Source organism: Gorilla gorilla, chromosome 2 (genome assembly GCF_029281585.2).
Source record: "Gorilla gorilla gorilla isolate KB3781 chromosome 2, NHGRI_mGorGor1-v2.1_pri, whole genome shotgun sequence".
Taxonomy (NCBI): domain Eukaryota; kingdom Metazoa; phylum Chordata; class Mammalia; order Primates; family Hominidae; genus Gorilla; species Gorilla gorilla.
The window spans coordinates 147287402-147302496 of NC_086017.1; the positions used below are offsets into that span (position 1 = coordinate 147287402).

The 15095-nt window shown below is 39.4% G+C and overlaps 1 protein-coding gene across 7 annotated transcripts in view; it reads left to right on the forward strand.

Annotated features, from left to right (window-relative positions):
• Nucleotides 1–15095, forward strand: part of PPP2R3A (protein phosphatase 2 regulatory subunit B''alpha) — a 206535-nt gene that overhangs the window by 133390 nt on the left and 58050 nt on the right. For all 7 annotated transcript variants that reach the window (XM_004037696.5, XM_055382948.2, XM_063704230.1 and 4 more), the window contains 3 exons: nt 2721–2896; nt 3972–4090; nt 6968–7074. In XM_004037696.5, coding sequence (XP_004037744.2) covers nt 2721–2896; nt 3972–4090; nt 6968–7074 — 402 coding nt within the window. The remainder of the gene's footprint in view (nt 1–2720; nt 2897–3971; nt 4091–6967; nt 7075–15095) is intronic.

The window sequence follows — 15095 nt, forward strand, 5'->3', positions numbered from 1 at the left end:
ATATGAGCAGAGAACAGAGGATCACTAGATACCTGAGTAAAGCCTCTTGCACAAAAGATAAAGGCCAGACAAATAGAGGGGGAAAGATAACTTGGATGAAACAGACTTTCAGAGAAAATAAAACATTACAAGAAAAAAAACACAGTGATTAATATCCTCAGAGATATGAGAAGAAATTACAGTACAGGACATGAACAGAATGATACTTTCTATGAAAGGAACATTCAGGAAACCAAAAAGCTCTGAGTAATCAAAACTACAAGAGCAGAAATAAAAAAACAATGTTTAGAAGATAAAGCTGTGTAACCCTCCCAGAAAGAAACCCCCTCCCCCAAAAAAGATGAAACAATAGGAAATAGAGACAAGATACGAAAATTGGAGAAGCAGATCAAAAAAATTTTAATATAACTGGAAAATGAAATATGGTACAGGCCACATAGGTAATTTTAAAATTTAGCCACAATGGAAAAATTTAAAAATAGGTAAAATTAATTTTGTTGTATATCTGTTTTGTATTTGCACTGAGAAAACATCTCAAATTTGATTAGCCACATTTCAGATGCTCAAAAGGCCACATGCGGCTAGTAGCTATACCATTACTGGGCTATGTAGATCTCAATAACAGTTCTTAAAAAAAAAAGAGAAGGAGGGAAAGGGCAGGGAAGAGAGATACAAACATTTTCAAGGACTGAAGGATTCAGTTTCCAAACTGAATAGGCTCTCAGAAAAGCCCAGCCAAATAGATGAGCTAGATCTCAACCAAGGCCATCATGATATTTCAAACTACTAAGGACTCAGAGAAACCTCTGCGGGCTTCTAAGAGGCAAAAAACAAAATGGGTACAGTCAAAGGAATAGATACCAATAAAGCTTTAGACTTCTCATCAATACTGGATAAACAATGGATCAATACTTTTTAAAGTAAGAGGGAAAAGGCCAGGCACAGGAGCTCACAACTAAAATTCCAGCACTTTGGGAGGCCAAGACAGGAGGATCCCTTGAGGCCAGCAGTTCGAGACCAGTGTGGGCAATATAGTGAGACCCTGTCTCTACCAAAAAAAAAGAACTTTTATTATTATTATTATTAAAAATTAGCCAGGCTAGGTGCCGTGGCTCACACCTGTAATCCCAGCACTTTGGGAGGCCTAGGCGGGCGGATCACCTGAGGTCAGAAATTCGAGACCAGCCTGGTCAATATGGTGAAATCCTGTCTCTCCTTAAAAAAAAAAAAAAAATTAGTTGAGCATGGCAGCAGGCACCTGTCATCCCAGCTACTTAGGAGGCTGAGGCAGAAGAATCGCTTGAACCCAGGAGGCAGAGGTTGCGGTGCCGAGATCACACCACTGCACTCCAGCCTGGGCAATAGAGTGATAGAGTGAGATGCCATCTGAAAAAAAAGAAAATTTAGCTAGGCATCGTGGCATGCATCTGTAGTTCCAGCTACTTGGGAAGATTGCTTGAGGCCAGGAGTTCAAGGCTGCAGTGAGCCCTGTTGTGCATCTACTCCAGCCTGGGCAGCAGAGTGAGACCCCATCTCTAAAGTTAAAACAAAAAATCTGAAGGCAAAACACCACAAACCTCTAATTCTATAACTAGCCAAAATACCAACCATATTAGAGGGTAGAAAAAAGGCATTTTCAAAGACCCAAGATCTCAAAAAATGTACCTGCCATACTCTTTCATTCAAAAAGCTACTAGAGAATGCGCAGAGTAACAAAATAATGAGGAAACAAAGAATGAGGAAAATGCAAGAAACAAGAATTAGGAGAAAGGCGAAAGGAATCCCTGGATGAAACTGAGCGAGGCCTAGAGACTAAGCAGCCCAGATTAGAGTAGGTCAGAAGCAACCAAGGAAGACTTCATCAAGAACATGAAATTGACAGAGCACCTCATGGGACTGAGTGTGGATTTAGACAACTGGCAGAATTTGGGGGTTGAATTAGTAGCAAGTACACAGAAAACTAAGCAAATAGATAAAAGAAAAATATAAAATTATAAATTCTGAATGTTGAGCAAGTTAACTGTATTAGGATGAGAAGGGCATGTAGGTAAAGTGGTGACAAATTACAGAAGAACTAAAGTTCAACTTTCATAATGTGAAATCTACTTTTTCTTTGGTTGGTTGGTTGGTTGGTTAGTTGGTTTTTATCTTGAGGTGGGAGTCTCATTCTTTCACCCAGGCTGGAGTGCAGTGGCACAGTCTTGGCTCCCTGCACCCTCCACCTCCCAGGTTCAAACAATCCTCCCACCTCAGCCTCCCAAGTAGCTGAGACTACAGGCATGCACCACCATGCGCAGCTAGTTTTTTGTATTTTTAGTAGAGATAGGGTTTCACCATGTTGGCCAGGCTGATCTCGAACTCCTGACCTGAAGTGATCTGCCCACCTCAGTCTCCCAAAGTGCTGGGATTACAGGCATGAGCCACCGCGCCCAGCCCCTAATAATAGTTCTGAAAATAAATACAAGAAAGGAGCGATATAGACGCGTTATCTGAAAATAGGAAGGTAAAAAGCAAAATAATCAGGGTTGAACACGGTTGATTCTGGGTGGAAAAATAAAGGGAAGAAGGGGTCTGCCATTTTCTCTAACAAACTTTGTAAAACTATATCTAAGCCTGAAGTGTATGTAATATGTAACTTTTACTTTAAAAGAAACATACTAAATCTGGATAAATAAAAGGTCTTTACCAGGCCCATGATAATGATTGTCCTTATCATCTAGCATTGAGTATTGGTTCCGCTGCATGGATGTGGATGGAGATGGTGTACTCTCCATGTATGAGCTGGAGTACTTCTATGAGGAGCAGTGTGAACGGATGGAAGCCATGGGAATTGAGCCCTTGCCATTCCATGATTTACTGTGCCAGATGCTTGACCTAGTGAAGCCAGCTGTTGATGGTGAGACCAAAGCAATGGGACAGATGCACTGTTCACCTATGTATCAGAGGAGGGCAAAGAATCCTAGATTGTCCTAAATTATTTAACATTTCAGAGTCTTGATAGAAGACTTCCCAGGACAGAAGTGTTTAAAGTTTCTCCTTGACTATTAGTGTAGCAACTTTTTTTTTTTTTTTTTTTTGAGATGCAGTCTCGCTTTGTCTGCCAGGCTGGAGTACAATGGTGTGATCTCAGCTCACTGCAACCTCCGCCTCCTGGGTTCAAGTGATTCTCCTGCCTCAGCCTCCCAAGTAGCTGGGACTACAGGCGACCGCCACCACGCCCAGCTAATTTTTGTATTTTTAGTAGAGATGGGGTTTCACCATGTTGGCCAGGCTGGTCTCGAACTCCTGACCTCAGGTGATCCACCCACCTCGGTCTCCCAAAGTGCTGGGGTTACAGGCATGAGTCACCATGCCCAGGCTTAGTGTAGCAAATGATGGCAAGTCTGCTATTTAAGAAATAGGATTTTACACCAGGCACAGTGGTGTGTGCCTGTAGTACCTGCTACTAAGGATGCTGAGGTGGGAGGATTGCATTATGATTGTTCCTGTGAGTAGCCACTGCACTCCAGCCTAGGCAACACAGCGAGACTCTGTTTTTTAAAAAGAAAATGAAAGCAGGGTTTGGGGGATGAAAGAAGATTTTTCCTTAGACACAGAAAGCACATGAGGAGAGATGGGAGGGACTGCTTGATGGGCACAGAGTTTCCTTTTGGGGTGATGATATTGTTACAGAACTAGATAGTGGTAATGGTTGTACAACATTGTGAGTGTACTAAAAGCCACTGAATTATGCACTTTAAAGTTGTTTAAATGGTGAACTTTATTAGTGAATTTTACCTCAATTTAATAAAAGAAATGGGTTTGAGAAATTGATACCCTTGAAAAAAGAAATGAGATTTAAATGTTTTTATTCTGAAAATAGGACTTTCATAATAAACATATACCTATACTTTTAGATGTCAGGGAAAGTTTTTTCCTCTTGCCAAAACAGCTCTTGATGAAATTTACCAGATTTGTTTATTTTTATGTAGGCAAAATAACTCTAAGAGATCTGAAGAGGTGCAGAATGGCTCACATCTTCTATGACACTTTCTTTAATCTGGAGAAATACTTAGACCATGAACAGAGAGATCCCTTTGCGGTCCAGAAGGTAACAGTATAATTTTAACTTTTATTTGAGGGCTGCAGTATCAGGGGCTGTGTGTGCTACATATTAAAATGGTCTCTGCATGCTGGAATTTCGGTAAAGAGGTAACATCTATAACATTTCATTAAAGACTAAAAAGAGACAATAAAGGACCTCTAGAGCACATGTCTCTCCACAGCCGATCGTCAGGTCTAAGTAACCTGCATCTGTGTAAGCACTTTCCACTGAGCGGACTCTATAGCTCATCTACTGATACACACACTGGAAACAAAAGAGTAGTTTTGAAAAAAAAATTGTCCTTCTAACTTTTAAAAATATATCAGTAGGCACATCTGTATTAGAAACTATATTGGCCTTGATTCACTTGTACCATTCATTTCCAGGATTCCATGGTAAGTAGCTTTCCCCATCACGGTAAAAACTAGAGTTCTCCATGATAGAAAACCTTCAAATAATATAACGCCTTTTCACATGTTAATGATTGCCGTTCATGGCTATCAGTTTTGAATGCATTCTACATCTGAATAAAGCTGAATATCCTTCCCCAGACACACAAACCTGTGGACCCTCAGAAAACCCTATACATACGATCCATGTTAAAAATAAAAACAATGTCACCCCTTGTTCTTACCATTCCTCCAAGAAGTAAAAATTATGTTAAGAACAGACTGTTGCAGTTGAGTAACAGTGAACTATAAGAAGCTTTTGCATTCTTTTTTCTTCTATGTGTTCCATAACTGTTTGACCTAAATAGTAGTAAGAATATGATCGATCACCTTCTAAATAAGATAAATAAGAATTTATCGCCTTCCAAAAACAAATATTCTGCATCTGATCTCAGCATATCAAGTTGCATTATCGCTGGTTTAAAGTCTGTTATGGTTCATTGAATTTAACATGTTCCATAATTTTATATTTGTTTCTTTCTTTGTGTGTGTGTGTGTGTGTGTGTGTGTGTGTGTGTGTGTGTGTGTGTGTGAGAGAGAGAGAGAGAGAGACAGAGTTTCGCTCTTGTTGCCCAGGCTGGAGTGCAATGGTGTGATCTCGGCTCACCGCAACCTCCGCCTCCCGGGTTCAAGTGATTCTCCTGCCTCAATCTCCCGAGTAACTGGGATTACAGGCATGCACCACCACACCCAGCTAATTTTGTATTTTTTGTAACAGAGACGAGGTTTCTCCATATTGGTCAGGCTGGTCTCGAACTCCCGACCTTAGGTGATCTGCCCACCTCGGCCTCCCAAAGTGCTGGGATTACAGGCGTGAGCTGGCTGTGCCCAGCCTGTTTTATATTTCTCTAAGCAAAAACAAAACCCCAAACATTGCAGTTGTAAGCCTGTAATGCATTGCAATTTCATAAATGTTAGAAGGATAGAGATGGGGTCTTAAAAGGAATTAAATATAGTAATTAATAGTGGTCATTGTGTAGGAACTTAACATTATTCTTGGCATAACTAACTCTAGACCCTAGGGCAATACTAACTCATGTTCGGCTTGGAAAGACATTTTATCTGAAACATAAAATTTCAAGAAAATTCACAAAAGTGTGTGGTCTTTTCCCTCTTCACTTATTTTCTTTGTGTTACCATTTTTACTCTAAAAAAATTACCTTTAAATTTTACTTTTCTTTATAAATGGTATAATTATTGATATTTGTTCTGATCTACAAATAATATTATTAGTCAGTGCTTATTAATAAATTCTGGGCACTGTGTTGAAGAGATACTGGATATATGGAGATGGCAGAGATACAAGAACAAAAGGTGGCAACCAAAGTATCTACATTAGGAAAAAGGAAGTGATATGGAGAGAAGGGCTGTTTCCAGGAAGCTATCACAGACAACGTGGTATCTGAGTTGGCTTTTAAAGAACAAAAATTTGCCAGCGAATAGGGGCTTGGGGAAGGTACATTTCAGGCGGGCCTGTGGCAAACCACAAGTCACTCCAGGTGGCTGCTGTGCAAAGTGCCAGAGGAGAGGGGACCAGAGAAATGTCTCTGATTACAAGGCTAAAGAGTAGACTTACCAGGTGCTATGGCTTGTGCTTGTAATCCCAGCTACTTAGGAAGCTAAGACGGGAGGATCACTTGAGGCCAGGGGTTCAAGACCAGCCTGGGCAACATAGTGAGACCCTGTGTCTACAAAAAAATTTTAAAATTAGCAGGGCATGGTGGTATGCCTGCATTCTCAACTACTTAGTAGGTGGAATGCCTGTAGTCTCAGCTACTCAGTAGGCTGAGGCAGGAGAATCACTTGAGCCCAGATTCTGAGGTTAGCAGTAAGCTGTTGGTGCACCACTGCACTCCAGACTAGGCAACAGAGTGAGACCCTGTCTCTTTTAAAAAAAGAGTTGGAATCAGCCAGCCACGGTGGCTCACACCTGTAATCCCAGCACTTTGGGAGGCTGAGGCGGGCAGATCACCTGAGGTCAGGAGTTCGAGACCAGCCTGGCCAACATGGCAAAACCCTGTCTCTACAAAATACAAAAATTAGCTGGACGTGGTGGTACTTGCCTGTAGTCCCAGCTACTTGGGAGGCTGAGGCAGGAGAATTGCTTGAACCCAGGAGGCAGAGGCTGCAGTGAGCCGAGATCGTGCCACTATACTCCAGCCTGGGTGACAGAGTGAGATTCTATCTCAAAAAGAAAAAAGAAAAAAATGGAATCTATACCTAAAAAACCTAGCTGCTAAACAGTTATAATTTTGCCATTCGAGGTGTAGAAAATTTCCTTGGGAGTTTTACCTTAGCACCTCTTTTAAACCTGTTGAAATGAAACATTTTTCAGGTAGGATTTTTTCAGCAGTATACATTTGTGTGATGATCTATCTCCAATTCTTTGTCTTTGATTTTTTTTATTTCTCGTGGCTGTCTTCTTTCCAATCAGGATGTTGAGAACGATGGGCCTGAGCCCTCAGACTGGGACCGGTTTGCCGCTGAGGAGTATGAGACTCTTGTTGCAGAGGAATCTGCCCAAGCACAATTCCAGGAAGGGTGAGTGAGTTTCCCTATGTCTTGTAGAATTTTTAACAGGAATGCGCATGTCCAGAGTATTAAAACCCCCTTACAAAATCCTTTTCTATTTTTTCCATTTTTGAATAGCATAAAAATGTGATTTAGCCAACTTTAGTTAAATGATTATTTTTTCCAGCAATCTTCACTCATTTCCTGATAGAGTCTTCTCATGTCCATTTCCTTTAATGAGTCTTATCTTTCACTGGAAAACGAGATCACTGAACAATCAAACTACTGTTTTAGTGATATTGATAAACCCTGTACATAAAGGAGGAGGCTAAAAGAACTAAAGCTCTGGCCGGGCACGGTGGCTCACGCCTGTAGTCTCAGCACTTTGGGAGGCCGAGGCGGGTGGATAACCAGAGGTCGGGAGTTTGAAACCAGCCTGACCAACATGGAGAAACCCTGTCTCCACTAAAAATACAAAAAAATTAGCCAGGTATGGTGGTGCATGCCTGTAATCCCAGCTACTTGGAAGGCTGAGGCAGGAGAATCGGCTTTTACCCGGGAGGCAGAGGTTGCAGTGAGCCGAGATCACGCCATTGCACTCCAGCTTGGGCAACAAGAGCAAAACTCCGTCTCCAAAAAAAAAAACAAAAAACTAAAGCTCCTTCAATAATAATAAAGATGATCATGTTTAGAACAAATCTTTATTATACATGGTTTTGTGCAGGAAGTAACTTCTACATGTATTTCTACTAGTCAGGGCATAATTCCATAAAGGGACCATGTTAAGAAATTTAATTATCCAAGAATTTGACTCCTTGGATCACTTCAGCAACTTTATAATTTGCTGGTTTTTTTCCATCATCTTCTAGTAACTCCTTTTGTAATTCTTCCAATTCTTCCTTAGTCATAGCTTCTGTAAAGGCCTCAATTAATCTTTCTCATTAATGTAGTGTACTTTTTGAACAGGCACTATTCATATGATATAATATTCAAAGAAACAAAAGAAATAGTAAAAAGTTTCCTACTACCCACTTCTCCTCCCCAGAAGCAACAAGTGTCATCATGTTCTTGCTTACTCTTCCAAAGAGCCTCTCTCTCCACCTCCACCTATCTATGTATATTTAGAAAGATACATTAATTCTTTTTTTTTTTTTTTTTTTTGAGACAGAGTCTCAAATGTGGTCTCTGATGTGGTCCATTCAGGTCAGCCTCCTGAGGCATAGAGATAGGGGAAGAGCAGGTCTAGAGGGATAAACAGAAACTATCCAGCCCCATAGATAAAGTCAAATAGTCCTCAATATAGATTGTACCATTTTATACCTCTACCATTCACTAAATATTATCTTTTTTGAGGGTGCTGAACAAGCCATCAGCAAAGAGCCTTCTTTCACTGAGAGATTTCTTTAACCTGCTTAGCCACAAAACTAGGATTTCATTTTTATGGCGATGACCTGGAAACCCTTAAAATCATTCATCGTGCACTCAGTATCTTAAGCCTGACTGCATCAGAATATAGGAAAATGGATTCACAAACATGATTTAAAGGTTTTTTTGGCATTGAGCTTCCATACTAGGAATTAGGGTTAGCGTACCAATCTTAAGAAGCAACATTGCTGCAGTTAAGAATATGTGTGGATTGGCCAGGCGCAGTCACTCATAGCTGTAATCCCAGCACTTTGGGAGGCTGAGGCAAACAGATCACTTGAGCCCAGGAGTTCGAGACCAGCCTGGGCAATGTGGCGAAACCCCATCTCTACAAAAAATACAAAAATTAGCCAGGTGTGATGGTGTGTGCCTGTAGTCCCAGCTACTCAGGAGGCTGAGGTGGGAGGATCACTTGAGCATGGGAGGCAGAGGCTGCAGTGAGCTGAGATTATGCCATTGCACTCCAGCCTGGCCTGCAGAGCTAGCCAGACCCTGACACACACACACCAAGTGTGGATGTTTATAATAGTGAAAATTTGGAGGCAATCTAGGTATCTAATGGGAAGATTAATAAAATTATACTACATGTACCCAGTACAGTTCCATTAAGCATTAAAATCATTTTGTGGATGTGTACTTCTGGACTTTAATTAGGAAAAATGGGATGAGGAAGAAGACTATGAAAGATCAAGTAAAATGTAATAGAAAAGAAACAAAAAAAGTATCCGAAAGAAAATTAGGTATAGGTAAGGAAAGCAAATGGGATCTTATTTATGTGTTTTAGAGAAAAGAATATATGAAATAGTAAAATATATTAAAAGACAATAGAAAAGCTTTTTCGAAATAAAAGAAAACCTGAATAGGAAAGGTCAGAAATCACGCCATATCCAGGAAATACTGATAATGAATAGTGATGGACCCCAGATTTGCATTGTGAATCTACTAGAACTCAAGGATGAATAAAGGTTTATCATTGGGTTTTTTTTCCCAATTTTAAAAATTCAAGTCACCAGACAACTGGTAAAAAAATAAATAAATAAATAAATCAGCATGCCTCAGTAAAATTGAATACTGAAAGACCATGAAACAATGTTTGCAACTTCCTCAGAGAAAGAAGCTCTATACCCAAGAATTTTAGACCAAGCCAAGATGGTATTCAAGCATAAAGACGCAGATAGATATTGTCAAACATACGAGAACTAGAGATTATATAGTACCCAGGAGCTCTTCTTTAAAAAGTACATAATCATAAAACCAAGAGACAAGCCAAAATAAAAAGCCAGAAATGAGCAGCCATGGTAGAAAAGAAATAATAGTGAGCATTCAATCCATTTAAATGTAGAAATGAGGCTAAACAACTATGGGCATTAAAAGAGAGCAGAACATAATATTCCATAAGAAAAAAATAGTGTAACTAAAGATGTAAAAAGGAGGAAGTAAATATATGTGTAAGTTTCATTAGCAGGGTCTCAACAGATGCTCTCAAAAGCTGATAAGTTGGGGTTTAAGAAAATTATAATAAGCTGTTACAAAACTAAAGCCAGACTAACTATTCTAATTAAATCAGAAAACATGTACACACAAAAGAAAAACACAGACCATGCGGCATAAACTAAAGATGCCAGAACTAACGCAAATATTTCTAGATCAGTGAATGTAAAAGGAATAAAGTCACTTATCAAAATAAAAAGATTCAATTATTGAATGACAACAACAAAGGTTGAATATAAAAATAATTAAGACCCCCAAAAAAACTGTCTTGATAACATCAGATTTTTAAAGCAAAAACAAAAAAGGAGAAATTGAAACCTATTACTTGAAGACACAGTAAAGTATTCCCTTAAGATAGATAAAAATACATTTGTGGTTTATGTTCATAGATCATTTACAAAATACGTATTAGGCCACAAACAACACTTCAGTGGACTTCTAAAAACTAGCATTAATATAGTAATATAGACCAGCATTAGACTCAGCATCTGAGTTAAACTGAAAGTATGCTATAGTTTTCAGTTTCAAACCACATAAAAGTAAGAAATACAGAATATCACTTAGAAGAGAAACTTTCAGCAGGCCACTAAAAGAAGGAAAGCAGATGGGATCAGAATGAAGGAGCCAGCAGCTTAGATTCTTCATAGTAGAATGTATAAAATAATTAGATAGGTAATGGGAGTAGCACTTAATGATCTCTACCTGAATTTGACTGAAACCAATAGCAAGAAGAAGACCAGAAGAAGATGTGTCTAGGTAGGTCAACTCCTGTATATCCCACCCTACCCCTAAAGGAAAGACAAAAGCCCTGACTATGGAGCTTGGAACAGAGAAAGCCCAGTCACTGAAATAGCTACACCTCAGCAACATATCACATCCCATCTCATTCTGTCCCCAACTCATTTCCCTGTTCTCATTAAAAACCCCAACAACCCCACCGCCCCTTCCTAAGCAGTCAGTGTGAACAGAAGCAGCAGTCTGTTCTCAACTACTTAAAAGGTGGACAAATATCGAACAGTTAAGAAATATCAATGAAATACTCAACAAATGGAAGAACTTATAACCTTGGAAGGAGACACAATCAGAACAAGACATCAAAATGAGCATATTCACTATTTTCAAAGGAATAAGAGAGAATATCACACTCCTAAACCAACACTAGAACCAGTTTCTTAGAAATGAAAGTTTTATCAAAAAAAAAAATGCAGCCATTGGACTGAATTAATAGAATGGAAAAAACTGAAAAGTTTTTGATTTGGGATACTAGCGTAAGAAATCCTCTTTGGAAGCAATAGAGATAATAGCTTAATAATTCCTAGAATTTTAGTTGTTTGAGCAAATAAAAAGATACACAGAAGAAGGAATCAGCAATTTTTTTCTAACCAGTTATAAATACTTGAGGCTTTGTGGGCCTCTGCCACAACTAAGCAGCCATTGATAATATGTAAGCAAGTGTATGTGGCTATGTTCCAATAAAACTTTAGTAATAGACACTGAGCTATTCATTTCATACTATTTTCATGTCACAAATATTCTTTTGTTTTTCAAACTTAAAAATGTAAAACTATTTTTAGCTCACAGGCTGTACCAAAGCAGATGGCAAGATAGGTTTGGCCCACAGACTATAGTTGTCAACCTCTGTGAGTGAAATTTCAGAATACGAAAGATAGGAAAGGTCTGAAGATCTACCAGAAAGAAAAAAACATTATCCATAAAGTGCACACAAAAAGAAATGGAACAAAATTATTCAAGTACTGCAAAAAAAATAACTACAAACCTAAAATTCTGTTCTTACTCAAATGTGAGGGACAAATAAAGACATTTTCAGGCTTGTAAAAAGAGGTGCAAAAAGTATACCACAGAATATCTCTGAAACAAATATTAAACGATATTCTTCAGCAAGAAGGTAAATGGATCCTAGAGGAAACAGTGGGAGGAAAGAAGCAATTGTGAGCAATAAAAATAGTAAAAATTATTCTTAGGACTAAATAAGTATTGATCACAGATATATAAGAGAGAAAAAGGAATTGGAGTAATATCCTATGGTTCTTATTTGTATAAGAGTAGAGAAATATAGACATTGATAAACTTGTATTTCTCCAACAATGGTTAAAGTATGTCTGTTAAAAATTTAAGATATTTTCACTAGAAGAATAAAAATAAAATGGAAAACTTTCATATCAGTTTCAGAAAAAGGTTATTAACTGAAAAAAATTGAGTAAAAACTCAAACTACTTGAAAGTACATTAATCAGCATTCTTCTGGTGGCAAGTTACCTAAACTCCACTCAAAGTAGCAATAAGCCAAACTTCTTCATACATACAAACTAGAAAACTTAGAAGAAATTGATAAATTCCTGAAAACATACAACCTCCTAAGATTGAACCAGGAATAAACTGAAACACTGAACAGACCAATAATGAGTTCTGAACTTGATCAGTAATTAAAAAAAAAAAACTATCAATCAGATAAAACCCTGGACTAGATAGATTCACAGCCAAATTCTTCCAGATGTATAAAGAAGAGCTGGTACCAATCCTGCTGAAATTATTTCAAAAAATCAAGGAGGAACTCCTCCCTAACTCATTCTGTGAGGATAGCATCGTTCTGATACTAAAACCTGGCAGACACAATAAAAAAACTTCAGGCCAATATCCTTGATGAACATACACACAAAAACCCACAACAAAATAGTAGCAAATTAAATTCAGCAGCACATCAAAAAGCTAATCCACCACAATCATGTAGGCTTTATTCCTGGGATACGAGGTTGGTTCAACATATGCAAACCAATAAATGCAATTTGTCACATGAATAGAACAAAAAACAAAAACCACATGGTCATCTTAATGGACACAGAAAAGGCTTTTGATAAAATTCAGCACTCCTGCATGTTAAAAACCATCAACAAACTGGCATCTAAGGAACATACCTCAAAATAATAAGGGCCATCTATGACAAACCCACAGCCAACGTCACAATGAATGGGCGAAAGCTGGAAGCATTCCCCTTGAGACACAGAAGAAGATAAATATGCCCATTCTCACCACTGCTATTCAACATAGTGATGGAAGTCCTATCCAGAGCAATCAGGGAACAGAAAGAAAACTCATCAAAATAGGAAGAGAGAAAGTCAAGCTATCTGTCTTTGCAGACGATATAATTCTATACCTAGAAAACCCATAGTATCTACCCAAAGGCTCCTAGATCTGATAAATGACTTCAGTAAGGTTTCAGGATACAAAATCAGTGTACAAAAATCAGCAGCATTTCTATACACCAACAGCATTCAAGCTGAGAGCCAAATGAAGAGCACAATCCCATTTGCAATAGCCACAAAAAGAATAAGATACCTGGGAATAAGGGATGTGAAAGATCTCTCTACAACAGTAATTACAAATCACTGCCAAAAGAAATCACAGACAACATTAAAAAATGGAAAAACATTCTATGCTCATGGATAGCAAGAATCAATATTGTTAAAATGACCATGCTGCCCATTGTGCTCGTGGACAGGAAGAATCAATATTGTTAACATGGGCATACTACCCAAAGCAATATACAGATTCAGTGCTATTCCTATCATACTACCAACATCATTTTTCACAGAATTTGAAAAAAACTGTTACAAAATTCATATGAGGCTGGGCGCGGTGGCTCATGCCTGTAATCCCAGCACTTTGGGAGGCTGAGGCAGGTGGATCACCTGAGGTCAGGAGTTCAAGACCAGCCTGGCCAACATGATAAAACCCTGTCTCTACTAAAACTACAAAAATTAGCCAGGTGTGGTGGCAGACACCTGTAATGCCAGCTACTCGGGAGGCTGAGGCAGGAAAATCGCTTGAGCCCAGGAGGTGGAGGTTGCAGTGAGCTGGGATCGCACCACTGCACTCCAACCTGGGCAACAAAAGAAAAAAAAATCATATGAAACAAAAAAAGCCCGAATAGCCAAAGCAATCCGAAGCAAAACAACAAAGCCAGGAGCATCACACTACCCAACTTCAAACTATACTACAAGGCTGCAGTAACCAAAACAGCATGGTGCTGGTACAAAAACAGACACACAGACTGCGTGGATCAAGATTGTGTGGAACACCAGTGGAACAGATTAGAGAACTCAAAAATAAAGCACACCTACAACCACCTGTTTTTTGACAAAGTTGACAGTAAGCAATGAGGAAAGAACTCCCTATTCAATAAATGGTGCTGGCTAATCATATGTATTAGATTGAAACTTGACCCCTTCCTTTCACCATATACAAAAGTCAATGCAAGATAGAATAAAGACTTAAATGCAAGGCTGGCCATGGTGACTCATGGTTGTAATCCCAGCACTTTGGGAGGCCAAGGTGGGAGGATCACTTGAGGCTAGGAGTTCGAGACTAGCCTGGCCAACATGGCAAAACCTCATCTCTACTAAAAATACCAAACAAAAACAAAACAGTGTGGTAGCACTTGCCTGTAATCTCAGCTACTCAGGAGGCTGAGGCACAAGAAGCACTTGAACCTGGGAAGTGGAGGTTGCAGTGAGTTGAGATCACACCACTGCACTCCAGCCTGGGCAACAGAGCAAGACCCTGTGTCAGAAAAAAAAAAAAGAGACTTAAATGTAAGACCTAAAACTAGAAGAAAACCTGGGAAATAACATTCTCGACATAGGCCTTGGCAAAGATTTCATGATGAAGTCTCCAAAAGTATCTGCAACAAAAACAAAAGTAGACAAGTGGGGCCTAATTAAAGAGCTTCTGGAATTGCTGGCAAGATGGCCAAATAGGAATAGCTCCAGTCTGCAGCTCCCAGCCAGATCAACACAGAAGGCAGGTGATTTCTGCATTCCCTGCTGAGGTACCCAGTTCATCTCATTGGGACTGGTTGGACAGTGGGTGCAGCCCATGGAGGGTGACCCGAAGCAGGGTGGGGCATCGCCTCACCCAGCAAGCAGAAGGGGTCAGGGAATTCTCTCCCCTACCCAAGGGAAGTCATGAGGGATTGTGCCTGAGGAATGGTACACTCCGGCCGGATACTATGCTTTTCCCACAGTCTTCACTACCCACAGACCAGGAGATTCTCTCCGGTGCCTACACCACCAGGGCCCTGAGTTTCAAGCACAAAACTGGGCAGCCATTCAGGCAGAC